The following is a 26500-nucleotide window of genomic DNA, read 5'->3' on the forward strand; positions in this document are numbered from 1 at the left end:
AATACTGCTGTTACTGTCTATTATCTATCCTTTACCCTACCTACAGTATACTGCTGTTACTGTCTATTATCTATCCTTTACCCCTACCTACAGTATACTGCTGTTACTGTCTATTATCTATCCTTTACCCCTACCTACAGTATACTGCTGTTACTGTCTATTATCTATCCTTTACCCCTACCTATATGTACATATCTACCTCAATCACCTCGTACGCCTGCACATGGTCCTGGTACTGGTACTGCCTGCACATTGTACTGGTACTGCCTGCACATGGTCCTGGTACTGGTACTGCCTGCACATGGTCCTGGTACTGGTACTGCCTGCACATGGTCCTGGTACTGGTACTGCCTGCACATGGTACTGGTACTGGTACTGCCTGCACATGGTCCTGGTACTGGTACTGCCTGCACATGGTACTGGTACTGGTACTGCCTGCACATGGTCCTGGTACTGCCTGCACATGGTACTGGTACTGGTACTGCCTGCACATGGTACTGGTACTGGTACTGGTGCATGGTGCTGGTACTGGTACTGTCTGCATATGGTCCTGGTCTGGTACTCCCTGTATGGTACTGGTACTGGTACTCTGGTACTGGTACTGCCTGTATACTAGCTCCACATTGTCTGGTACTGGTACTGCTGCACATTGTCCTGGTACTGGTACTGCTGCACATTGATCTGGTACTGGTACTCCCTGTACTAGCTCTGCACATTGGTCTGGTACTGGTACTGCCTGCACATTGTCCACACTGGATCTGGTACTGGTACTGGTACTGGTATAGCTCCACATGATCTGGTACTGGTACTGCCTGCATATGGTACTGGTCTGGTACTGCCTGTATATAGCTCCACATTGATCTGGTACTCCATTGTCCTGGTACTGGTCTGGCATTGATCTGGTACTGGTACTCCCCTGTACATAGCTGGTACTGGTACGTTGGTACTGGTACTGGTCCTGTACTGGTACTTCCCACATGGTACTGGGTACTGGTACTGGTACTGGTACATTGATCTGGTACTCCTGGCATGGTACTGGTCGATACTTGCACATGGTACTGGTACTCCCCTGTACATGGTACTGGCTGGCGATCTGGTACTGGCCGGTACTGGTACGCTGCACATGGTACTGGTCTGGTACTGCGCTGGCACTGGTACTGGCACGTTGGTACTGGTACTGGCACATGGTACTGGTACTGGTACTGCCTGCATGGTACTCGGTATCTGGGTACCGCGCTGCATATAGCTGTCCGTTGGTACTGGTACTCCTGCACATGGTACGTACTGGTACGCCTGCATGGTACTGGTACTGGTACCTGCACATGGTACTGGTGATCTGGTACCCTGCACATGGTACTGGCTCCGTTGATCTGGGTACTGCCCACTGGCAACATTGGTACTGGTACGCCTGCACATGGTACTGGTACCTGGTACCCCCTGGTATACTAGCTGCACATGGTACTGGTACTGGTATGCCTGGCACATGGTACTGGTACTGGTACTGCTGGCACTGGTCCGGTACTGGTACTGCCTGCACATGGTACTGGTACTGGTACTGCCTGCACATGGTCCTGGGTACTGGTACGCTGGCACATGGTACTGGTACTGGTACTGCCTGCACATGGAACTGGTACTGGTACTGGTGCACATGGTACTGGTACTGGTACTGTCTGTACATGGTACTGGTACTGGTACTGCCTGCCTGGTACTGGCGCTGGTCTGTACTGCCTGCACATGGTAGCTCCCATTGACATGGTACGGTACTGGTACTGCTGCACATTGCGCTGGTACTGGTACTGCCTGCACATGGTACTGGTACTGGTATTGCCTCTGGTACTGGTACTGTCTGTATATAGCTGGTACTGGTACTTGATTGGTGCTGGTGCTGGCGCTGGTACTGGTACTGGTACTGCGCTCGGTGCTTATCCGGTACTGGCGTCCGTACATGGTACTGGGGCTGGTACTGCCTGCACATGGTGCTCATACTGGCACACCCTGGCGTCACTGGTACTGCCTGGCACTGGTACGTCTCCGCGCTGGTGCGGGGGTCATGGTACTGGCTGGTACTGCCTGCACATGGTACTGGTACTGGTACTGGTGCACATGGTACTGGTACTGGCCTGCACATGGTACTGGTACTGGTACTGGCACATGGTGCTGGTACTGGTACTGCCTGCACATGGCGCACTGGTACTGGTACTGGGCCTGGTACTGGCACATGGTCCTGGTACTGGTACTGGTGCTGGCACATGGTACTGGTACTGGTACTGCCTGGCACTGGTCCTGGTACTGGTACTGCCTGCACATGGTCCTGGTACTGGTACTGGTACTGCTGCCTGCACATTGTCCTGGTACTGGTACTGCCTGCACATGGTACTGGTACTGGTACTGCCTGCACATGGTCCTGGTACTGGTACTGCCTGCACATGGTACTGGTACTGGTACTGCCTGCACATGGTACTGGTGCTGGTACTGCCTGGCACATGGTACTGGTACTGGTGCACATGGTACTGGTACCGGTACTGCCTGCACATTGTCCTGGTACTGGTACTGCCTGGTGCTGGTACTGGTACTGGTACTGGCCTGCACATGGTCCTGGTACTGGTACTGCCCGCCCTGGTACTGCCTGCACATGTCCTGGTACTGGTACCTGCACATGGTACTGGTGGTACTGCACATGGTCCTGGTCTGGTACTGCCTGCACATGGTACTGGTACTGGTACTGCCTGGCATGGTACTGGTACGTACTGCCTGCACATGGTACTGGTACTGGTACTGCCTGCACATGGTACTGGTACTGGTACCGCCTGCACATTGTCCTGGTACTGGTACTGCCTGCACATGGTCCTGGTACTGGTATCGCCTGGGCACATGGTACTGGTACTGGTACTGCCTGCACATTGTCCTGGTACCGGTACTGCCTGCACATGGTACTGGTACTGGTACTGCCTGCACATGGTCCTGGTACTGTACCGCCCTGCACATGGTACTGGTACTGGTACTGCCTGCACATGGTCCTGGTACTGGTACTGCCTGCACATGGTACTGGTACTGGTACTGCCTGCACATGGTCCTGGTACTGGTACTGCCTGCACATGGTACTGGTACTGGTACTGCCATGGTCCTGGTACATGGGTACTGGTACTGGTACTGCATGGTACTGGTACGTAGAGCCACATTATATTTTTACTCCTTATTGTTATTTAATCATCATGTCAGTATTTCTGTTTTTATTTCTTATTTTTTATTCTTTAACTCTGCATTGTTGGAAAAGGAACCCGTGAATAATAATCTCTGTTTGTTTACACCCTGTTGTTTACCAAGCATGTGACATAACATTTGATTAGATTTTTACCACGTTACCACGAAACATGTCTCCACGTTATCAGGTATCAGACCTTTAGGGAATGTCTCAGCTGCTGACAGATCACTGCTATGTTGTGCTGTGAGGACGGAGGCTATGCTGCAGGACGTGACTGGTCAGAGAGTGGAGGCTGATCAGAGTGGAGGCTATGCTGCAGGACGGACTGGTCAGAGTGGAGGCTGATCAGAGTGGAGGCTATGCTGCAGGACGTGACTGGTCAGAGTGGAGGCTGATCAGGGAGGGAGGCTATGCTGCAGACATGACTGGTCAGAGTGGGAGGCTATACTGCAGGATGTGACTGATCAGAGTGGAGGCTATACTGCAGGTTGTGACTGATCAGAGTGGGGGCTATGCTGCAGGATGTGACTGATCAGAGTGGAGGCTATACTGCAGGTTGTGACTGATCAGAGTGGAGGCTATGCTGCAGGTTGTGACTGATCAGAGTGGAGGCTATGCTTCAGGATGTGACTGATCAGAGTGGGGGCTATGCTGCAGGTTGTGACTGATCAGAGTGGAGGCTATGCTGCAGGTTGTGACTGATCGGAGTGGAGGCTATGCTGCAGGACATGACTGGTCAGAGTGGAGGCTATGCTGCAGGATGTGACTGATCAGAGTGGAGGCTATGCTGCAGGTTGTGACTGATCAGAGTGGAGGCTATGCTGCAGGATGTGACTGATCAGAGTGGAGGCTATGCTGCAGGTTGTGACTGATCAGAGTGGGAGGCTATGCTGCAGGTTGTGACTGATCAGAGTGGGAGGCTATGCTTCAGGATGTGACTGATCAGAGTGGGGGCTATGCTGCAGGTTGTGACTGATCAGAGTGGAGGCTATGCTGCAGGTTGTGACTGATCAGATGGAGGCTATGCTTCAGGATGTGACTGATCAGAGTGGGAGGCTATGCTTCAGGACGTGACTGATCAGAGAGGGAGGCTATGCTGCAGGTTGTGACTGATCAGAGTGGAGGCTATGCTGCAGGACGTGACTGATCAGAGTGGAGGCTATGCTGCAGGTTGTGACTGATCAGAGTGGGAGGCTATGCTGCAGGTTGTGACTGATCAGAGTGGAGGCTAGGTGCTGCAGGACGTGACTGATCAGAGTGGAGGCTATGCTGCAGGTTGTGACTGATCAGAGTGGAGGCTATGCTGCAGGTTGTGACTGATCAGAGTGGAGGCTATGCTGCAGGACGTGACTGATCAGAGTGGAGGCTATGCTGCAGGTTGTGACTGATCAGAGTGGAGGCTATGCTGCAGGACGACTGATCAGAGGGAGGCTATGCTGCAGGTTGTGACTGATCAGAGTGAATAAGCAGCAGAGACTCTATCTGTCACAGCTTAATTTAATCATGACTGACGATGATATTCTGATATATTTAATATGACATGACTTATCATGGTCTCATCACGACCAAAACATCTCTGTTCCTGGCTGCAAATGTTAATAAATACATCATGGTAACATTATATGTCTACGTTGGAGAGTGACATTTAGTGTTTATATGTTATGCAATTAAGTGGAGGTATGTACTGTTTGAGTGCATGTGTTCATGTATTGTGTAGTGTGTGACTTTAAAAATATCCTGACCCTAAAATATGTTTACTAAGCCTGGTGGTGTATGTATTTGGCTTTGTGAGTTAGAGAGCCTCAGCCTCCGGCATGGTTGGATTCTGCAGATAAGTTTTCTCCCGGTGCATGACCAGCCAATAGAATGAGAGAGTGAGAGGGGGCGGGTCGTGTAGAGGGAGCAAGACTCAGCAAAAGAGAGAGAGAGAGAGCAAAAGAGAGAGAGAGAGAGAGAGAGAGAGAGAGAGAGAGAGAGAGAGAGAGAGAGAGAGAGAGAGAGAGAGAGAGAGAGAGAGAGAGAGAGAGAGAGAGAGAGAGAGAGGGCACAGTATGCCCTTGCCTCTCCCTCTCATTATAAAACTGAAAGGAGACTGAAAGAGGAACAGTAGAGCTTGAAAACAAAGAAAGACACCGAAAGAGTACGGCATAGAAGGACAGGGAGAGAGAGAGACGGGGTAAAATAACAGGACGTGCGTGAAGAGAGAGAAAGGAGACAGACAGAGCCTGCAGCAGCATCACCATCCACTACCTCTCTTTCATAGCTACCTTACCTCCTCCTCCCTCCCTCCTTTCTGTATTCCATATCCCCCTGGTTCTCCCTCCTTCTCTCTGTACTCCATCTCCTGGTTCTCTCCCTCCTTCTCTCTGTACCCATCTCCCCTGGTTCTCCCTCCTTCTCTCTGTACTCCATCTCCCCTGGTTCTCTCCTCCTTTCTGTACTCTGTGTCCCCTGGTTCTCCTCTTCTCCGTCTACTACCATTACCGACAGCAGGACCATGGAAACAGGAAGCCCCAGGAAGATCCAGAAGCCCACTGCTGCTCTTCTCCTGGGACTCACACCTGGACTCCAGAGGCTGCTGAACAGGTGAGAGAGAGGACTAGGAAGGTAATGTGGAGGCAAGGAGGGCTTAGAAGGAGGGTAAGAGAGGGCTAGGTAGGGTTGTGCAGAGAGGCTGGGGAGGGAAGGGAGGGCAGGGCAGGGGCAGAGGGGGGGCAGGATGGCTACAAGGAGGAAGGCAGGGGCAGGGATGGCTAAGGAAGGAGGTAGGGCAGGGATGGCTATGAAGGGGAGGAATAAGCAGGGGCAGTGGATGGCTAAGGAAGGAGGGCTGTTAGCAGGGATGGCTAAGGAAGGAGGAAGGCAGGCAGGATGGCTATGAAGGAGGAGGAATGCAGGGGCAGGGAGGGCTGGGGAAGGTGGTGTAGGAGGCTTGGAGGTGAGTGGGGACAGTCACACGGAGTGATGGTACAGGACCTTACATACAAGCTGTTAGGTTTCTAGGTGACACTAACGGGATCAAAAAGTTACAGTTTTACCGATTGCTATTGTAGTTTACCGGTGCTATTTCACGGGGTGCTATTGCACTCAGTCTCCGACCTGAAAAGGCATAGGGACAGGTTCGGCATGGTGAGGGGTCACAGGGTTATGTAACCAGACTTCACAGCCTCTCAATAGTGTCCTGTTTTGAGCTGTAGAGACATTCAATGTGTTGGGATCAATTAGTTATGACACGGGACGTTGTAGCCCCTACAGAGCAGAGTGTCCATTATGTATAGGGAAGGAGTGCGACCTTTCGAAGGCTTTTACTGTGTTTCTGAAGCAAATAGTTGCAGTGATTTTCATGCTATTGCAGTTGCAGACTCCACGGTATTAGGAACTGTTATGTGTGAACAGGGGATATATTTGAATGTTCAACTTTTAAAGATCGATTTTTTTACTCGGCATTGATCTCTTTTTTTTTCTTCAAGTTTTGCTCTTTATTCAAGTCAAATCAAATTGTATTGGTCACATACACATGGTTAGCAGAAATGTGCAGCGAAATGCTTGTGCTTCTAGATCTGACCGTGCAGCAGTATCTAACAGGTAATATCTAACGATTCCACAACAAAAACCTAATATCTAACAAATTACACAACAAAACCTAATATCTAACAAATTACACAACAAAACCTAATATCTAACAAATTACACAACAAAACCTAATATCTAACAAATTACACAACAATACCTAATATCTAAACAAATTACACAACAAAACCTAATATCTAACAAATTGCAACAATACCTAATATCTAACAAATTACACAACAATACCTAATACACAATCTAGTAAGGAATGTGATGAGAATGTATAATTATAAATATATGGATGAGCAGCGACAGAGTGGGTAAGATGCAACAGATAGTAAAGAATAGATAGTGAAGGATACAGTATACAGTATATACATATGAGATGAGTAATGTAGGGTATGTAAACATTATTAAAGTGGCATTATTAAAGTGACTAGTGATCCATTTATTAACGTGGCCAATGGCATAAAGTCTGTTGGTAGGCAGCCACCTCTCTGTGCCATCGGTGGCTGTTTAACAATCTGATGGCCTTTTTCAATCTCTCTGTCCCAGCTTTGATGCACCTGTACAGACCTCACCTTCTGGATGGAAGCGGGGTGACAGGTAGGGGTCAGGTGGTTATTGTCCTTGATGATCTTTTTGCCTTCTTGTGACATCGGGTGTTGTCGGGTGGTGTAGGTGTCCTGGAGGGCAGGTAGTTTGCCCCCGGTGATGTGTTGTCCAGACCGCACCACCCTCTGGAGAGCACACACACCACTGGTACCAAGAGACAACGGTTGGTTAACGGTTGGTTAACGGTTGGTTAACGGCTGGTTAATGGTTGGTTAACGGTTGGTTAACGGCTGGTTAACGGTTGGTTAACTGTCTCCCTGGACTATTTGTCATAAGCTACAGTACCGGTTAAAAGTGTGGACACACCGACTCATTCAAGGATTTTTATATATATTTTTACTATTTTATACATTGTAGACTAATAGTGAAGACATAAAAACTATGAAATAACACATATGAAATTGTAGTAAAACCAAGTAAATATATTTTATATTTCAGATTCTTCAAATTAGCCACTATTTGCTTTGATGACAAATGTGCACACTCTTGGCATTCTCTCAGGCAACATGAGACTGAGTCATCTGACTAGTTAAGTATTGAGCGGGTCAATGGTACTTCCTGCTTTAGTTTTTACTTGTATGCGGGAATCAGGAGAATAGAGTTATGGTCAAATTTGCCAAGTGGAGGGCGAAGGAGAGCTTTGTACACGTCTCTGTGTGTGGATTAAATTCCTCTGCTTGCACATGTAACATGCTGGTAGTAATGTAGGTAAAACGGATTTAAGTTTCCTGCATGAAATTCCACAGCCACTAGGAGCGCTGCCTCTGGATGAGCATTTTAAAAGAATAGAACATAATAGAATAGAAAATAATAGAATATAATAGAAAATACTAGAATAGAAAATAATAGAATAGAAAATACAATATAATAGAAAATACTAGAATAGAAAATAAATATAAATACAAAATACTAGAATAGAAAATAATAGAATATAATAGAAAATACTAGAATAGAAAATAACATAACATAAAATACTAGAATAGAAAATAATAGAATAGAAAATAATAGAATAGAAAATAACAGAAAATACTAGAATAGAAAAATAATAGAATAGAATATAATACAATATAATAGAAAATACTAGAATAGAAAATAATAGAATAGAAAATAGTACAATATAATAGAAAACACTAGAATAGAAAATAATAGAATAGAAAATAATACAATATAATAGAAAATACTAGAATAGAAAACAATAGAATAGAAAATAATAGAAAATACTAGAATAGAAAATAATAGAATATAATAGAAAATACTAGAATAGAAAATATTAGAATAGAAAATAATACAATATAATAGAAAATACTAGAATAGAAAATAATAGAATAGAACAAAAAATAATAGAAAAGAATAGAAAATACTAGAACAGAATAGAAAATACTAGAATATAATAGAAAGTAATGGAATAGAATAGAAAATACTAGAACAGAATAGAAAATACTAGAATATAATAGAAAGTAATGGAATATAATAGAAAATAATGGAATAGAATAGAATAGAAAATAAAATAATAGAAGATAATAAAATAGAATATAATATGATACAAAATAATAGAATGTAAAATAATACAATAGAATAGAAAATAATAGAATAGAAAATACTAGAATAGAAAATAACAGAATAGAATAGAAAATACTAGAATAAAATTGACAATAATAGAATAAAAAATAGAAAATAATCGAATAGAAAATAATACAATAGAATAGAAAATACTAGAATAGAAAATAGAATAGAACAAAAAATAATAGAACAGAATAGAAAATACTAGAATTGAATAGAATAGAAAATAATATAATATAATATATTATAAAATAATAGAATGGAAAATATTAGAATATAATAGAAAATAATACAATAGAAAATACTAGAATTGAAAATAACAGAATAGAATAGAAAATGATAGAATAGAGTAGAAAATAATACAATAGATTAGAAAATAATAGAATAGAAAATAATAGAATAGAATAGAATAGAATAGAAAAGAATGGCCACCCGAATGGCCAATATTGGGGCTTTGGGTGCCTCACTGTCTGGACTGGTTGTACTGTAGTGAAGGAGACATCCCATATCTTCCATGTGATAAATATAACATAAATAAGAGAGAGAGAGAGTGTTTTCATTATGCATGAGAGAATGAGAGAGACGGATAACGAAAATAGAGCTACTCGACTTCATGCTGTCACATGCTGTCACATGCTGTCATGCTGACTCAGATGGAGCCGCTGGGACTTTACAGGGTGACAGTTAAACAATAGTAGTAGTAATGTTAGGCAGTGGCGACCTATCATTCAGGGCAGTATATCTGTTATTTGTGGGGGTTGCCTTTTTTTGCATGCTATTTTGGCGTTAATATGTGTCACATATCAGTTCGCAAACAATGTAAAAAAAGATCTAAAAATCTTTGAGTTAATAAAGGCTCCATACACACATGGTCTCTTTTTTGCTTTCTTGAGTAAGGTAGCTCTAAAATGCAGATGTTTCAGCCTAGTTCAGTGGTTTCTGTGGTGGTGGGGCAGACAGCGGAAAATAAGGGTTGCTAATGTTCTCTAGTTGCGCTGTGATTGGCTTAGTGTTCTGTCACTCATTGTGACACCACGTCACTGACAAATTTAAGGGTAGAGCTCGAAACTCAAGGTTATTGGCTCAAGGTTATTGGCTCAAGGTCATTGGCTCAAGGTCATTGGCTCAAGGTCATTGGCTCAAGGTCATTGGCTACAGATAAAAAGTCAAATCACGTTATATCTACAGTAGCTTTGATTAGACTTTCAAAATCTTAGATAGCTGTCATCATCATTTACATTTACATTTAAGTCATTTAGCAGACGCTCTTATCCAGAGCGACTTACAAATTGGTGCTTTCACCTTATGACATCCAGTGGAACAGCCACTTTACAATAGTGCATCTAGGTCTTTTAAGGGGGAGGGGAGAAGGATTACTTTATCCTATCCTAGGTATTCCTTAAAGAGTGGGGTTTCAGGTGTCTCCGGAAGGTGGTGATTGACTCCGCTGTCCTGGCGTCGTGAGGGAGTTTGTTCCACCATTGGGGGCCAGAGCAGCGAACAGTTTTGACTGGGCTGAGCGGGAACTGTACTTCCTCAGTGGTAGGGAGGCGAGCAGGCCAGAGGTGGATGAACGCAGTGCCCTTGTTTGGGTGTAGGGCCTGATCAGAGCCTGGAGGTAGTGAGGTGCCGTTCCCCTCACAGCTCCGCAGGCAAGCACCATGGTCTTGTAGCGGATGCGAGCTTCAACTGGAAGCCAGTGGAGAGAGCGGAGGAGCGGGGTGACGTGAGAGAACTTGGGAAGGTTGAACACCAGACGGGCTGCGGCGTTCTGGATGAGTTGTAGGGGGTTTAATGGCACAGGCAGGGAGCCCAGCCAACAGCGAGTTGCAGTAATCCAGACGGAGATGACAAGTGCCTGGATTAGGACCTGCGCCGCTTCCTGTGTGAGGCAGGGTCGTACTCTGCGGATGTTGTAGAGCATGAACCTACAGGAACGGGCCACCGCCTTGATGTTATTTGAGAACGACAGGGTGTTGTCCAGGATCACGCCAAGGTTCTTAGCGCTCTGGGACGAGGACACAATGGAGTTGTCAACCGTGATGGCGAGATCATGGAACGGGCAGTCCTTCCCGGGAGGAAGAGTAGCTCCGTCTTGCCGAGGTTCAGCTTGAGGTGATGATCCGTCATCCACACTGATATGTCTGCCAGACATGCAGAGATGCGATTCGCCACCTGGTCGTCAGAAGGGGGAAAGGAGAAGATTAATTGTGTGTCGTCTGCATAGCAATGATAGGAGAGACCATGTGAGGTTATGACAGAACCAAGTGACTTGGTGTATAGCGAGAATAGGAGAGGGCCTAGAACAGAGCCTGGGGGACACCAGTGGTGAGAGCACGTGGTGAGGAGACGGATTCTCGCCACGCCACCTGGTAGGAGCGACCTGTCAGGTAGGACGCAATCCAAGCGTGGGCCGCGCCGGAGATGCCCAACTCGGAGAGGGTGGAGAGGAGGATCTGATGGTTCACAGTATCGAAGGCAGCCGATAGGTCTAGAAGGATGAGAGCAGAGGAGAGAGAGTTAGCTTTAGCAGTGCGGAGCGCCTCCGTGATACAGAGAAGAGCAGTCTCAGTTGAATGACTAGTCTTGAAACCTGACTGATTTGGATCAAGAAGGTCATTCTGAGAGAGATAGCGGGAGAGCTGGCCAAGGACGGCACGTTCAAGAGTTTTGGAGAGAAAAGAAAGAAGGGATACTGGTCTGTAGTTGTTGACATCGGAGGGATCGAGTGTAGGTTTTTTCAGAAGGGGTGCAACTCTCGCTCTCTTGAAGACGGGAGGGACGTAGCCAGCGGTCAGGGATGAGTTGATGAGCGAGGTGAGAGGAGGGGATAGGGTCAAGCGGGCAGGTTGTTGGGCGGCCGGCCGTCACAAGACGCGAGATGTCATCTGAGAGAGAGGGGAGAAAGAGGTCAGAGCACAGGGTAGGGCAGTGTGAGCAGAACCAGCGGTGTCGTTTGACTTAGCAAACGAGGATCGGATGTCGTCGACCTTCTTTCAAAATGGTTGACGAAGTCATCTGCAGAGAGGGGGAGGGGGGAGGGGGAGGGAGGATTCAAGAGGGAGGAGAAGGTGGCAAAGAGCTTAGGGTTAGAGGCAGATGCTTGGAATTTAGAGTGGTAGAAAGTGGCTTTAGCAGCAGAGACAGAGGAGGAAAATGTAGAGAGGAGGGAGTGAAAGGATGCCAGGTCCGCAGGGAGGTGAAGTTTTCCTCCATTTCCGCCGGCTGCCCGGAGCCCTGTTCTGTGAGCTCGCAATGAGTCGTCGAGCCACGGAGCGGAGGGGAGGACTGAGGCGGCCTGGAGGATAGGGGACATAGAGAGTCAAAGGATGCAGAAAGGGAGGAGAGGAGGGTTGAGGAGGCAGAATCAGGAGATAGGTTGAGAAGGTTTGAGCAGAGGGAAGAGATGATAGGATGGAAGAGGAGAGAGTAGCGGGGAGAGAGAGCGAAGGTTGGGACGGCGCGATACCATCCAGTAGGGGCAGTGTGGGAAGTGTTGGATGAGAGCGAGAGGAAAAGGATACAAGGTAGTGGTCGGAGACTTGGAGGAGTTGCAATGAGGTTAGTGGAGGAACAGCATCTAGTAAAGATGAGGTCGAGCGTATTGCCTGCCTTGTGAGTAGGGGAAGGTGAGAGGGTGAGGTCAAAGAGGAGAGGAGTGGAAAGAAGGAGGCAGAGAGGAATGAGTCAAACAGTCTACTGGCAAATCCATTTTAATCCTTGTCATATGAAGAGAAATAATGAAGAGAAATTACAGATAAAACATATCGGTGCTCATCAGCCATTGGACATGAACATTACAAAACAACAATAAGTGGTATAACTGCAAGCATTGCAAGGCAATCATTAGCCTGCTATTCAGTGGAGTGGGTGTGTAGTCCCAATTCTCAGTTTAAAGGTCTCCTTTCCAGGCTTAAAATTATAAACACTCAACATTGGCCATGCTGCCAATCCAGCATAATTTGTGCAGGGCTCAAAACAACTATTGACTCAGAACTGGGAAATCTGACTTCAATGAGTTCAAGACAACTGGGAACGAGCTCTGACTGGGAAAATATGTTTTGAACGGTCATCCAACTCTGGCCTCTTTCTAGAGCTCCGACCAGAAGATCACTGACGTCATCGTGATTCGACCTTGTTTTTTCAGAGTTCCCAGTTGTCTTGAAAGCACCATAAATCCAGAGAATGATTTATATGACAAAGTTTGATGACAAGTTTCCTGTTTAAGTTGAGCACAGCACAATAAGGTGAGTCCAAAAATGTACGTCACGTTCTGACCTTAGTTCCTTTTGTTTTTGTCTTTGTTTTAGTATGGTCAAGGGCGTGAGTTGGGGTGGGCAGTCTATGTTTGTTTTTCTATGTTGGTTTTTGAGTTCGGCCTAGTATGGTTCTCAATCAGAGGCAGCTGTCAATCGTTGTCCCTGATTGAGAATCATACTTAATAAAGTGAATAAAGTAAAATAAATTCCTCATCAACCTACACACAATACCCCATAATGACAATGCGAAAACAGGTTTAATACATTTTTGCAAATGTACTAAATATAAAAAACATAAATACCTTATTTACGTAAGTATTCAGACCCTTTGCTATGGGACTTGAAATTGAGCTCACCACAGGTGCATCCTGTTTCTATCCTTGAGATGTTTCTACAACTTGATTGGAGTCCACCTGTGGTAAATTCAATTAATTGGACATGATTTGGAAAGGCACACACCTGTCTATATAAAGGTCCCACAGTTGACAGTGCATGTCAGAGCAAAAACCAAGCCATGAGGTCAAAGGAATTGTCCCTAGAGCACCGAGACAGGATTGTGTTGAGGCACCGATTTGGGGAAGGGTACCAATACATGTGTGCATCATTGAAGGTCCCCAAAAACACAGTGGCCTCCATCTTTCTTAAATGGAAGAAGTTTGGAACCACCAACACTCTTCCTAGAGCTGGCCACCCTGCCAAACTGATCAATCAAGGGAGAAGGGCCTTGGTTAGGGAGGTGATTAGAAGTAGTGTTAGGATAGATTAACAGTAGTGTTAGGATAGATTATTAGTAGTGTTAGGATAGATTATTAGTAGTGTTAGGATAGATTATTAGTAGTGTTAGGATAGATTAACAGTAGTGTTAGGATATATTATTAGTAGTGTTAGGATAGATTAACAGTAGTGTTAGGATAGATTAACAGTAGTGTTAGGATAGATTAACAGTAGTGTTAGGATAGATTAACAGTAGTGTTAGGATAAACTAACAGTAGTGTTAGGATAGATTATTAGTAGTGTTAGGATATATTAACAGTAATGTTAGGATAGATTAACAGTAATGTTAGGATAGATTAACAGTAGTGTTAGGATAGATTAACAGTAATGTTAGGATAGATTAACAGTAGTGTTAGGATAGGTAGTGTTAGGATAGATTAACAGTAGTGTTAGGATAAACTAACAGTAGTGTTAGGATAGATTATTAGTAGTGTTAGGATAGATTAACAGTAATGTTAGGATAGATTAACAGTAATGTTAGGATAGATTAACAGTAGTGTTAGGATAGATTAACAGTAGTGTTAGGATAGATTAACAGTAGTGTTAGGATAAACTAACAGTAGTGTTAGGATAGATTATTAGTAGTGTTAGGATAGATTAACAGTAATGTTAGGATAGATTAACAGTAGTGTTAGGATAGATTAACAGTAGTGTTAGGATAGATTAACAGTAGTGTTAGGATAGATTAACAGTAGTGTTAGGATAGATTAACAGTAGTGTTAGGATAGATTAGTAGTAGTGCTAGGTTAAATTAGTAGTAATGTTAGGATAGATTAGTAGCTGACAAACCTCCTGGCATTAACAATTTAGATGGAAAGCTACTGAGGATGGTAGCTGACTCTATAGCCAATCCTGTCTGTCGTATTTTTAATATGAGCCTAGAGGTAAGTCTTTGTCCTCAGTCCTGGAGGGAAGCCAAAGTAATTCCACTACCCAAGAGTGGTAAAGGGGAATTTTACTGGTTCGAACAGCAGACCTATAAACTTGCTGCCAGCTCCTAGCAAACTGCTGGAAAAAATAGTGTTTGAAAAAATACAATGCTATTTCTCTGTAAACAAATTAACAACAGACTTTCAGCATGCTTATATAGAATGGCACTCAACATGTACTGACTTCACAGACAAAAATGATACATTGATAAATTTATAATAAGATGAATTGTACTGTTAGACTTCAGTGCAGCTTTTAATATTATTGACCATAACATGTTGTTGAATAAACGTAAGTGCTATGGCTTTCAACCTCTGGTATATTGTGGATTCAGAGCTATCTATCCAATGGAGCTCAAAGGGGTTTCTTTAGTGGAAGCGTCTCTAATATCAAACATGTAAAGTGTGGTGTACCGCAGGGCAGCTCTCTAGGCCCTCTACTTTCACTAATGACCTGCCACTGGCATTAAACAAAGCATGTGTGTCCATGTATGCTGAGGATTCAACCATATACGCATCAGCAACCACAGCTAATGAAGTCACTGATTTTTATTGTTTTACTACCTTTATTTAACTAGGCAAGTCAGTTAAGAACAATTCTTATTTTCAATGACGGCCTAGGAACAGCGGGTTAACAGCCTTGTTCAGAGGCAGAACAACAGATTTTTACCTTGTCAGCTCAGGGATTCAATCTTGTAACCTTTCTGTTACTAGTCCAATGCTCTAACCACTAGGCTACCCTGCCGCCCCTTAACGAAGAGTTGCAGTCTGTTTGGAGTGGGTGGCCAGTAATAAACTGGTCCTGAACATCTCTAAAACTAAGAGCATTGTATTTGGTACAAATCATTCCTTATTAAGTGCTAGACCTCAGCTGAATCTGGTAATGAATGGTGTGGCTGTTGAACAAGTTGAGGAGACTAAATTACTTGGTGTTACCTTAGATTGTAAACTGTCATGGTCAAATATAGATTCAATGGTTGTAAAGATGGGGGAGGTCTGTCCGTAATAAAGAGATGCTCTGCTTTTTTGACACCACACTCCAAAAAACAAGTTCTGCAGGCCCTAGCTTTGTCTAATCTTGATTATTGTCCAGTCGTGTGGTCCAGTGATGCAAGTAAAGACCTAGTTAAGCTGCAGCTGGCCCAGAACAGAGTGGCATGTGTTGCTCTTAATTGTAATCAGAGGGCTGATATAAATACTATGCACGCCAGTCTCTCTTGGCTTAGTGTTGAGGAGAGACTGACTGTATCACTTCTTTTTATAAGAAACAATGTGTTGAAAATCCCAAACTGTTTGCATAGTCAACTTACACACCAGCTCTGACACACACACTTATCCCACCAGATATGCTACCAGGGGCTCTTTTCATCAAATCCCAAACTGTTTGCATAGTCAATTTACACACAGCTCTGACACACACACTTATCCCACCAGATATGCCACCAGGGGTCTCTTTTCATCAAATCCCAAACTGTTTGCATAGTCAACTTACACACAGCTCTGACACACACACTTATCCCACCAGATATGCCACCAGGGGTCTTTTCATCAAATCCCAAACTGTTTGCATAGTCAACTTACACACAGCTCTGACACACACACTTACCCCACCAGACATGCCACTAGAGGTCTTTCCATAGTCCCCCAATCCAGAACAAATTCAAGAAAACATACAGTATTATATAGAGCCCTTAACCATTTCACAATCAACTTTTACCAGTTGATGTAGACACAAATAAAATTCATTACAATTTTTCTGAAATACGTGCATATATCGGTTTCACTTCAGGACCAGACTTTTCCAGAGCAGATTGTGGATAAATACTTAAAAAAAAATCTTTATAATACTAAAGACATGCATTTTTGGCAAATTCATTCAAATAAAATATGATATAGAATAGAAAGAATGACAGAATATCAACAATTCTCAATTGGAAAGTCTGGAGAATATATCTAAGGATAACCACAGGATAACCACAGGATAACCACAGGATAACCAGAGGATAACCACAGATCATTTGGTGTAAATGCAGACGCTGAAGCGGAAAACAATTAGTTGGCATGTGGGAAGAGTCTGACTTCCGGAGAAATGTTAGTTAAAGACAAGTACATTTAAATTAAGACTACCAAGTGCCAAAAGCCTATTTAGAAGCAATCACAATCTCTTCAAAATACGTTTATGTATTGTAGTCCAGTATGTAACATTGTCTATGAAATGGGCTTTGAAATTATGTGTAATGTAGTGAGCTTTGAAATGATTGATGTATGTCAATTTTAAAGTTGTTAAAAAGAAGAAAATGCTTTATGATGGTAGTATGATAATCTAAATACACATTTTCGTTGTTTTAGATATTTGTATGTGTACTTTTTGAAAACACTAATATTAACGGACCAAAATACCAAGAATCTTCAAAATTGATAGGTAGATGCAAAAAAATGTAATTTCAGCCAGTGGTGCTGAAAAGTATTTCTGCATTTCAATGTGGAGTGTCTCAGCAGCAGCAGAATTACAGTGTTTCAGTGTGGAGCAGCAGCAGAATTACAGTGTCTCAGTGTGGAGCAGCAGCAGAATTACAGTGTTTCAGTGTGGAGCAGCAGCAGAATTACAGTGTTTCAGTGTGGAGCAGCAGCAGAATTACAGTGTCTCAGTGTGGAGCAGCGGCAGAATTACAGTGTCTCAGTGTGGAGCAGCAGCAGAATTACAGTGTTTCAGTGTGGAGCAGCGGCAGAATGACAGTGTTTCAGTGTGGAGCAGCAGCAGAATTACAGTGTCCCAGTGTGGAGCAGCAGCATAATTACAGTGTCTCAGTGTGGAGCAGCAGCAGAATTACAGTGTCTCAGTGTGGAGCAGCAGCAGAATTACAGTGTCTCAGTGTGGAGCAGCAGCAGAATTACAGTGTCTCAGTGTGGAGCAGCAGGAGAATTACAGTGTCTCATTGTGGAGCAGCAGCAGAATTACAGTGTCCCAGTGTGGAGCAGCAGCAGAATTACAGTGGCTCAGTGTCCGTCTCTGTTTTTCTGTGAGCCCTGTTGTACTCTGACATACCACAGTTTGATACTGTAGGTCAGGCTCTGGAGAGAAGCAGCATTCACTGTCATTCAAGCTATATTTCTAGGGGTGGAGTCCTGGGAATGGAGTCCTGGGGATGGAGTCCTGGGGATGGAGTCCTGGGAATGGATTTCTGGGGATGGAGTCCTGGAAGATGGAGTTCTGGGGATGATGTCCTGGGGATGATGTCCTGGGGATGATGTCCTGGGGATGATGTCCTGGGGGATGGAGTCCTGGGGATGATGTCCTGGGGATGGAGTCCTGGGGATGATGTCCTGGGGATGATGTCCTGGGGATGGAGTCCTGGGGATGGAGTCCTGGGTTATGGAGTCCTGGGTTATGGAGTTCTGGGGATGGAGTTCTGGGGATGGAGTCCTGGGGATGGAGTCCTGGGGATGGAGTTTTGGGGATGGAGTCCTGGGGATGGAGTCCTGGGTTATGGAGTTCTGGGGATGTGGTCCTGGGGATGGAGTCCTGGGGATGGATTCCTGGGGATGGAGTTCTGGGGATGGAGTCCTGGGGGATGGAGTCCTGGGGATGGAGTTCTTCTGGGGATGGAGTTCTGGGGATGGAGTCCTGGGGATGGAGTTCGGGGGATGGAGTTCGGGGGATGGAGTCCTGGGGGATGTGGTCCTGGGGATGGAGTCCTGGGGATGGATTCCTGGGGATGGATTCCTGGGGATGGAGTCCTGGGGGATGGAGTCCTGGGGATGGAGTTCTTCTGGGGATGGAGTTCTGGGGATGGAGTTCTGGGGATGGAGTCCTGGGGATGGAGTTCGGGGGATGGAGTCCTGGGGATGAGGTCCTGGGGGATGGAGTTCTGGGGATGGAGTTCTGGGGATGGAGTCCTGGGGATGGAATTCTGGGGATGGAGTCCTGGGGATGAGGTCCTGGGGGATGGAGTTCTGGGGATGGAGTCCTGGGGATGGAGTCCTGGAGGATGGAGTTCTTCTGGGGATGGAGTCCTGGGGATGGAGTTCTGGGGATGGAGTCCTGGGGATGATGTCCTGGGGGATGTAGTTCTGCGGATGGAGTCCTGGGATGGAATTCTGGGGATGGAGTCCTGGGGATGGAGTTCTGGGGATGGAGTTCTGGGGATGGAGTTCTGGGGATGGAGTTCTGGGGATGGAGTTCTGGGGATGGAGTCCTGGGTTATGGAGTTCTGGGGATGGAGTCCTGGGGATGGAGTCCTGGGGATGGAGTCCTGGGGATGGAGTCCTGGGGATGGAGTCCTGGGGATGGAGTTCTGGGGATGGAGTCCTGGGGAATGGAGTTCTGGGGGATGAGGTCCTGGGGGATGGAGTTCTGGGGATGGAGTTCTGGGGATAGAGTCCTGGGAGGGTGGAGTTAAAATGATGAATTTATAGGTAATGTAACTCCATCAAGGACTTTGGTAGGCTTGAGTAAACATCATCCCCATTATTCTGTATTTTATAAGCTGATGTCTAGACATATCTTTGTCCCTAGCTGGGAACATTACTGTTCATTTCTATTGCTTCTGGGAGGCAGTTCTGGAAATATAAGGTCAAAGATACTGTGTTGGCTAAAACACCACTCATCTGTCCTACATTTAAAAAGATTCTGGAAGCAAATCTGTTTTAGTAAGTTTGTATGGTTTTATTACTGTAACTGAAATGCATGCAAGTCCTCGTGATCTATTCTTAGCATCTGCAATCCTGAGAGAAGCCAGGACTTTACACAATAACCATATTACTAATATGTACAACAGATATCTATGTCTCCTTTGACTGAAATTGTATTGCAACTGCACTTCCTGGTGCCCAGTAAAATATGGTTCTTGTTAATTGTAGGATACAGAAATATAGCCTGTGCAAATGTTGTATAAGCTAATGTTATTTTGATATCTATACAGATAGGAATGAAGGTAAACCACAGTAGTGATAGTGTTGGATGTGTCTGTAGACTAGCTGCAGACTGCAGACTAGCCTTGTCCTCTGACAAACCCCCCTGTTGATTCACCTTGAGATTAATTTCAAATCAAATCAAACTTTATTTGTTACATGTGGTAGACTTTACCGTGAAAATGCTTACTTACCAGCCCCTACCCAACAGTGCAGTTCAGAAGCGTTAAGAAAACATTTACCAAATAAACTGAAGTCAAAAATAATAACACAATAAAACAACAATAACGAGGCTATGTACAGGGGTACAGGTACAGAGTCAGTGTGCGGTACATGTTAGTTGAGGTAATATGTACATGTAGGTATGGGTGAAGTGACTATTGTCATGACTGTCCTGAACAGGTCAGGTTACAGGAGACCACAGCCCTACAGATTATCTATCAACCCCAACAGAGGAGGAGAGATCTAGGAGTCTCAAGATGTGTTTTTATGACCCCTCACGCCCTGGTAAATCTCAGGCCACAGACAAATTCTTTTGTCCTGTTACTATGGAGAACTAGCCTCAGAACATTAAACATGAAATAAAGGGACTTTGGAACAATGGTTTCCGCCAGCCACAATGGTGGTCATGACGATAGATGGAATATGAAAATGTATGTCATTTTTGTTTTGTTATTAAAGGTTAATAGATGACGTTATTACGAAAACATTGTAACGTGAAGAGTTTTCCTAGTATATGTTTGATGTTTATACATTGTACGTTGTATGGAAAATATCCAAATCAAAGAGAATGTTTGGGGAAGATGAAATGTGAAGTTAGTTGTCTAAAATTGGTTTAAGTCAAATCTAGACCTTGCTCTCTTAACTTGGTACGCCCAGAGAATTGCCCTTAAGGCGGTTACGCCCACTTCTGACCCAAGGGTATAAAACCTGTGAGTAAAGAATTTCCAGGGAAGACTACGTGCCCCAAGCTGCAGCCAAGGCCTAAAAAGTCAACGAACCCAGAACGCAACACAAGTTTGAGGACAAAGAAATCCTTTTCTACCCAAGCTACGGATGAGTAGCTGTGTCTAAGCGGGTGAATTCAAGCCGGACCCCCTTAGCATCCAATCCCAGCGAATCATGGTATCTAAAGGGTTTCCATTCTATGCTGTGAGCTCTGAGCTACAGAGCTGTCTGTCCTCAGAAGACCCCCTTCCAGAGCAAAGGGTGAGGGAACAGACTCCTAAGCCAAAAGGACACTGACATCGGGAGGATGAGCAGGGAGGTGCGCATGAGAAGTGTGTCATCGAGCAGCTGAAGGTCCCCTGAGCGGTCCACGCAGAGAATCCTCGGAGGTCTACCCCACGTAATTACATCATTATAATCTTACCCATAAGAGTGGCAGTTTGGGGCAAGGCTAGAGTTAGAATAGCATAGCTGACAAATTCCCCCAAATGTATATTTCTCTCGTGTACTCTCTTTTTCCTCTCTCTCTTTGAAATCCCATTTTGGGTAACACGCACCATAGTGTGTTGGCCTGTTATGCTAAGTTCTAATCAATAGCCTATAATGTGTATCTTTTATCATCATTTTAGCTTTTTAGTAAATAAATATTCAACTAAGATTGGTGTGGTACGATCTCATTGGTGAGACACGGGTCCGTGCAGATTCACGGGCTATACGACGTTCAGAACGAGATTGTAAGAGGTAACTGGTTAATTAGCGGCTGTTTGTAAAATCGATATTCTGATATTCTTTGAGTTAATTTGGGAAATAGAAACTCAATAAAAACTAGTTTTCCCATGGTGCCCCAGGTTAATGAGTTAATAATTGCTTGATTCAGTTAATCACGCAATTAGAAACTTGTAAGCATCAGTCGTCACATTAACTAACACAACGTCACGACACACTATGCATAGATAATAAACAGTGAGTAACAGCAGTGTACAAAACAAATGGAGGAGGTGGGGTCAATGTAAATAGTCCTGTAGCCATTTGATTAATTGTTCAGCAGTCTTATGGCTTGGGGGTAGAAGCTGTTAAGGAGCCTTTTGGTCCTAGACTTGGCGCGCCGTAGCAGAGAAAACAGTCCATTACTTGGGTGACTGGAGTCTCTGACAATTCTCTGGGCTTTCCTTTGACACCGCCTAGTATAGAGGTCAAGGATGGCAGAAAGCTTGGCCCCACTGATGTACTGGGCCGTACGTACTACCCTCTGTAGCGCCTTACGGTCAGATGCCAAGCAGTTGCCATACCAGGAGGTGATGTAGTCAGGCAGGATGCTCTCGATGGTGCAGCTGTAGAACCTTTTGAGGATCTGAGGACCCATGACAAATCTTTTCAGTCTCCTGAGGGGGAAAATGTTTTTTCGTGCCCTCTTCACGACTGCCTTGGTGTGCTTGGACAATGATAGTTTCGTTGGTGATGTGGACACCAAGAACCTTGAAACTCTCGCCCTGCTCCACTACAGCCCCTTTGATATCAATGGGGGCCTGTTCGGCCCGCCTTTTCCTGTAGTCCACGATCAGCTCCTTTGTCTTGCTCACATTGAGGGAGAGGTTATTGGAACCACACTGCCATGTCTCTGACCTCATCCCTATAGACTGTCTCATCGTTGTCGGTGATCAGGCCTACCACTGTTGTGTCGTCAGCAAACTTAATGATGGTGTTGGAGTCGTGTTTGGCAATGCATGCGTGGGCGAAGAGAGAGTACAGGAGTGGACACCCCTGAGGGGCCCCAGTGTTGAAGATCAGCGTGGCAGACCCTTACCACCTGGAGGCGGCCCGTCAGGAAGTCCAGGATTCAGGGAAGTGTTTAGTCCCAGGGTCCTTAGCTTAATGATGAGCTTCGTGGGCATTATGGTGTTGAACGCTGAGCTGTAGTCAATGAACAGCATTGAGATTGAGATTGCCTCATCTGTGGATCTGTTGGGGGCGGTATGCGGAGTGGAGTGGGTCTAGGGTGTCCGGGAGGATGCTGTTGATGTGAGCCATGACCAGCCTATCAAAGCACTTCATGGCTACCGATGTTATCACACAGTCATCCAGAACAGCTGGTGCTCGTGCATGCTTCAGTGTTGTTTGCCTCGACGCAAGCATCAAAGAAATGTAACTCGTCTGGTAGGCTTTGCGTCACTGCGCAGCTCCCGTCTGAGTTTCCCTTTTTAGTCTGTAATAGTTTTGAGCCCTGCCACATCTGACGAGCGCCAGAGCCGGTGTAGTAGTATTCAATCTTAATCCTGTATTGACACTTGTTTGATGGTTCATCTGAGCGCATAGAGGATTTTTTTACAAGTGTCCGGATTAGTTTCCGCTCCTTGAAAGTGGAAGCTCTAGCCTTTAGCTCAATGTGGATGTTGCCTGTAATCCATGGCTTCTGGTTGGGATATGTATATCGGAGCGATGGGTAGGGTGTTTCATGCTTGTGACCCGGGTTTGCTTCCCTGTTCTGCCATTCACTACAGTATCCATAGCACAATGCGATTTAATTATAGGCTACTGTAAGTCTAGTAAACTGTAACCCTGCTATTGACCCAGCTCTGTGTAACTGATCAAACTCTGTGCTGCTAAACCAGCACTGTGCTACTGAACCAACTCTCTGCTACTGAACCAGCTCTATAATACTGAACCAGCTCTCTGCTTCTGAACCAGCTCTGTTCTACTGAACAAACTCTGTGTTACTGAACCAGCTCTATGGTACTGAACCATCTGTGTGCTAATAAACCATTTATGTGCTACTGAACCAGCTCTGTGCTACTGAACCAGCTCCATAATTCTGAACCAGCTCTATAATACTGAACCAGCTCTGTGCTACTAAACCATCTGTATGCTACTGAACCGGCTCTGTGCTACTGAACCAGCTCTATAATACTGAACCAGCTCTATAATACTGTACCAGCTCTATAATACTGTACCAGCTCTATAATACTGTACCAGCTCTGTGCTACTGAACCAGCTCTGTGAAACTGAACCAGCTCTGTGAAACTGAACCAGCCGTGTGATACTGAACCAGCTCTGTGCTACTGAACCAGCCGTGTGATACTGAACCAGTTCTGTGCTACTGAACCAGCCGTGTGCTACTGAACCAGCTCTGTGATACTGAACCAGCCATGTGCTACTGAACCAGCCGTGTGATACTGAACCAGCTCTGTGCTACTGAACCAGCTCTGTGCTACTGAACCAGCTCTAAAGTACTGAACCAGCTCTATGCTACTGAATCAGCTCTGTGCTACTGAACCAGCCATGTGCTACTGAACCAGCCGTGTGATACTGAACCAGCTCTGTGCTACTGAACCAGCTCTGTGCTACTGAACCAGCTCTATAATACTGAACCAGCTCTGTGCTACTGAACCAGCTCTAAAGTACTGAACCAGCTCTATGCTACTGAATCAGCTCTGTGCTACTGAACCAGCTCTGTGCTACTGAACCAGCTCTATAATACTGAACCAGCTCTGTGCTACTGAACCAGCTCTAAAGTACTGAACCAGCTCTATGCTACTGAACCAGCCATGTGCTACTGAACCAGCCGTGTGATACTGAACCAGCTCTGTGCTACTGAACCAGCTCTGTGCTACTGAACCAGCTCTGTGCTACTGAACCAGCTCTGTGCTACTGAACCAGCTCTGTGCTACTGAACCAGCTCTGTGCTACTGAACCAGCTCTGTGCTACTGAACCAGCTCTGTGCTACTGAACCAGCTCTATGATACTGAACCAGCTCTATGATACTGAACCAGCTCTGTGCTACTGAACCAGCCATGTGCTACTATTCTGTTGTACACCTCTGATCCTGAGCGTCATAGAGAAGAAGGATTTCTGTCAGGGCAGAAAAAGAGACGGAGGCAGGAGAGTCCCAAAAACCTCCCTATTCCCTTTATACTGCATGGGCCCTGGTCTGAAGTAGCTCAGTACTAGCCGTTGGGCCCTGGTCTGGAGTAGCTCACTACTAGCCTATGGGCCCTGGTCAAAAGTAGTGCCCTATATAGGGACTAGGGTGCAATTTGGGATGAGAACTCAGACTCACTGCTGGCCCTCAAAAGCCCATGAATAATTTGGATAATTCAAAGTTGAACAAGACCGCTGTTACAAGGACAGGTCTATGAATAGTTCTATGTGATGGCTGTAGAAAGATGTTAGAACAGTCCCTGTTTCATACAATATGGAGCAATAGATGAAACATCCCAAGGCATGCTGTAGAGGGATGGTATTTTGTTATTTGGTGAAATTCAGACCAGACTATACCAGACTGTATGAATCGGAGAGAGAAGCACGGACTGAAATGAACTGGTTATATTATATTCATTCTATTGTTACTATGTGTAACGGATGTGAAATGGCTAGCTAGTTAGCGGTGTTCGCGCTAAATAGCGTTTCAATCGGTGACGTCACTTGCTCTGAGACCTTGAAGTAGTAGTTCCCCTTGCTCTGGAGCGATGGGTAACGATGCTTCGTGGGTGACTGTTGATGATGTGTGCAGAGGGTCCCTGGTTCGCACCCAGGTATGGGGGGCGAGGGGACGGTCTACAGTTATACTGTTACATATGATCCATCAGAACAACTGAAGAACTGTATTTTTCCCAGCGCATTGGAATCCTTCACATGAACAACAGTAACAGAATCTATGACTCTCCGTGCCCTTCTCTTTGTAAGACAGGCCTCTTTCTGTTCTCCATGTGGGAGTTATGATGAATGTGAAGCAGAGGGAGTTGGCAGGGAAGTGTGATGGAAAGAGGCTCTGCATGGGGAAGTGACGTGTGTGTGTGTCTGCAAGGAGATAACATTGACTCGTGAACAGTGTGTCTGCAAGGAGATAACATTGACTAGTGAACAGTGTCTCGTCAAGGAGATAACATTGACTCGTGAACAGTGTGTCTACAAGATAACATTGACTAGTGAACAGTGTGTCATCAAGGAGATAACATTGACTAGTGAACAGTGTGTCGTCAAGGAGATAACATTGACTAGTGAACAGTGTGTCGTCAAGGAGATAACATTGACTAGTGAACAGTGTGCCTGCAAGGAGATAACATTGACTAATGAACAGTGTGTCGTCAAGGAGATAACATTGACTAGTGAACAGTGTGTCCTCAAGGAGATAACATTGACTATTCAGCCCCTATTAAAATATCCTGTATCCAGTGCTATTCACTGGGAATGCAGAGCGAGACTTACAATTAGGGAAGCTTTCTTTCACTGGATAAGCTGCCTTTCACAAACCACGGAGGCTGTGTTTACACAGGAAGCCAATATTTATGTTTCTAACTGTAGGCTTTATTTAGTTCTGAGAAAAAGAGAAAAAGAAACATGCATGAACTTTATATCTATATTTATATCTAGCCTCTAAAATAACCATCATATTGCTGTTCGATATCACTCCAGAACACTGCAGTACACTCATCAATAACACTGTGTGGGCTACAGGCTGTGAACAGGCTGTTATGGCAGAATGCATCTTCTAGAAACGGCAATAGGATTGGACTTCACATGACGCTCAGCCTTAGTCAGCAAGGCTGCCAGCTAGGCTACAGCTCATAACTGCTGCCGTGCGCGTGTGTCCAGGAACAATACACATCCCTGTAATTCTGTTGTTGGAGTCTATTGGAAGCACACAAACACATCTACGTTCTAACTCTTAGAAAAAACCCACCACCACAAAATATTCCCATTGGTTTTCCTGGGATCTTACTGAATAATGACGGAC

The 26500-nt window shown here is 45.0% G+C and overlaps 2 protein-coding genes across 2 annotated transcripts in view; both read left to right on the plus strand.

Moving 5' to 3' along the window:
• The window catches only part of LOC135559854 (dual specificity calcium/calmodulin-dependent 3',5'-cyclic nucleotide phosphodiesterase 1B-like), a 189621-nt gene that overhangs the window by 56642 nt on the left and 106479 nt on the right, over nucleotides 1–26500 (plus strand). The gene's annotated exons all lie outside the window — the stretch shown is intronic.
• LOC135560285 (protein phosphatase 1 regulatory subunit 1A-like) overlaps nucleotides 25233–26500 on the plus strand; it is a 41871-nt gene continuing 40603 nt past the window's right edge. Inside the window, exon 1 of the mRNA XM_065002146.1 lies at nucleotides 25233–25298. Within this exon, the coding sequence (XP_064858218.1) occupies nucleotides 25233–25298 (66 nt within the window). The remainder of the gene's footprint in view (nucleotides 25299–26500) is intronic.

The sequence above is a fragment of the Oncorhynchus nerka genome, linkage group LG15 (assembly GCF_034236695.1).
Source record: "Oncorhynchus nerka isolate Pitt River linkage group LG15, Oner_Uvic_2.0, whole genome shotgun sequence".
NCBI classification, from domain to species: Eukaryota; Metazoa; Chordata; class Actinopteri; order Salmoniformes; family Salmonidae; genus Oncorhynchus; species Oncorhynchus nerka.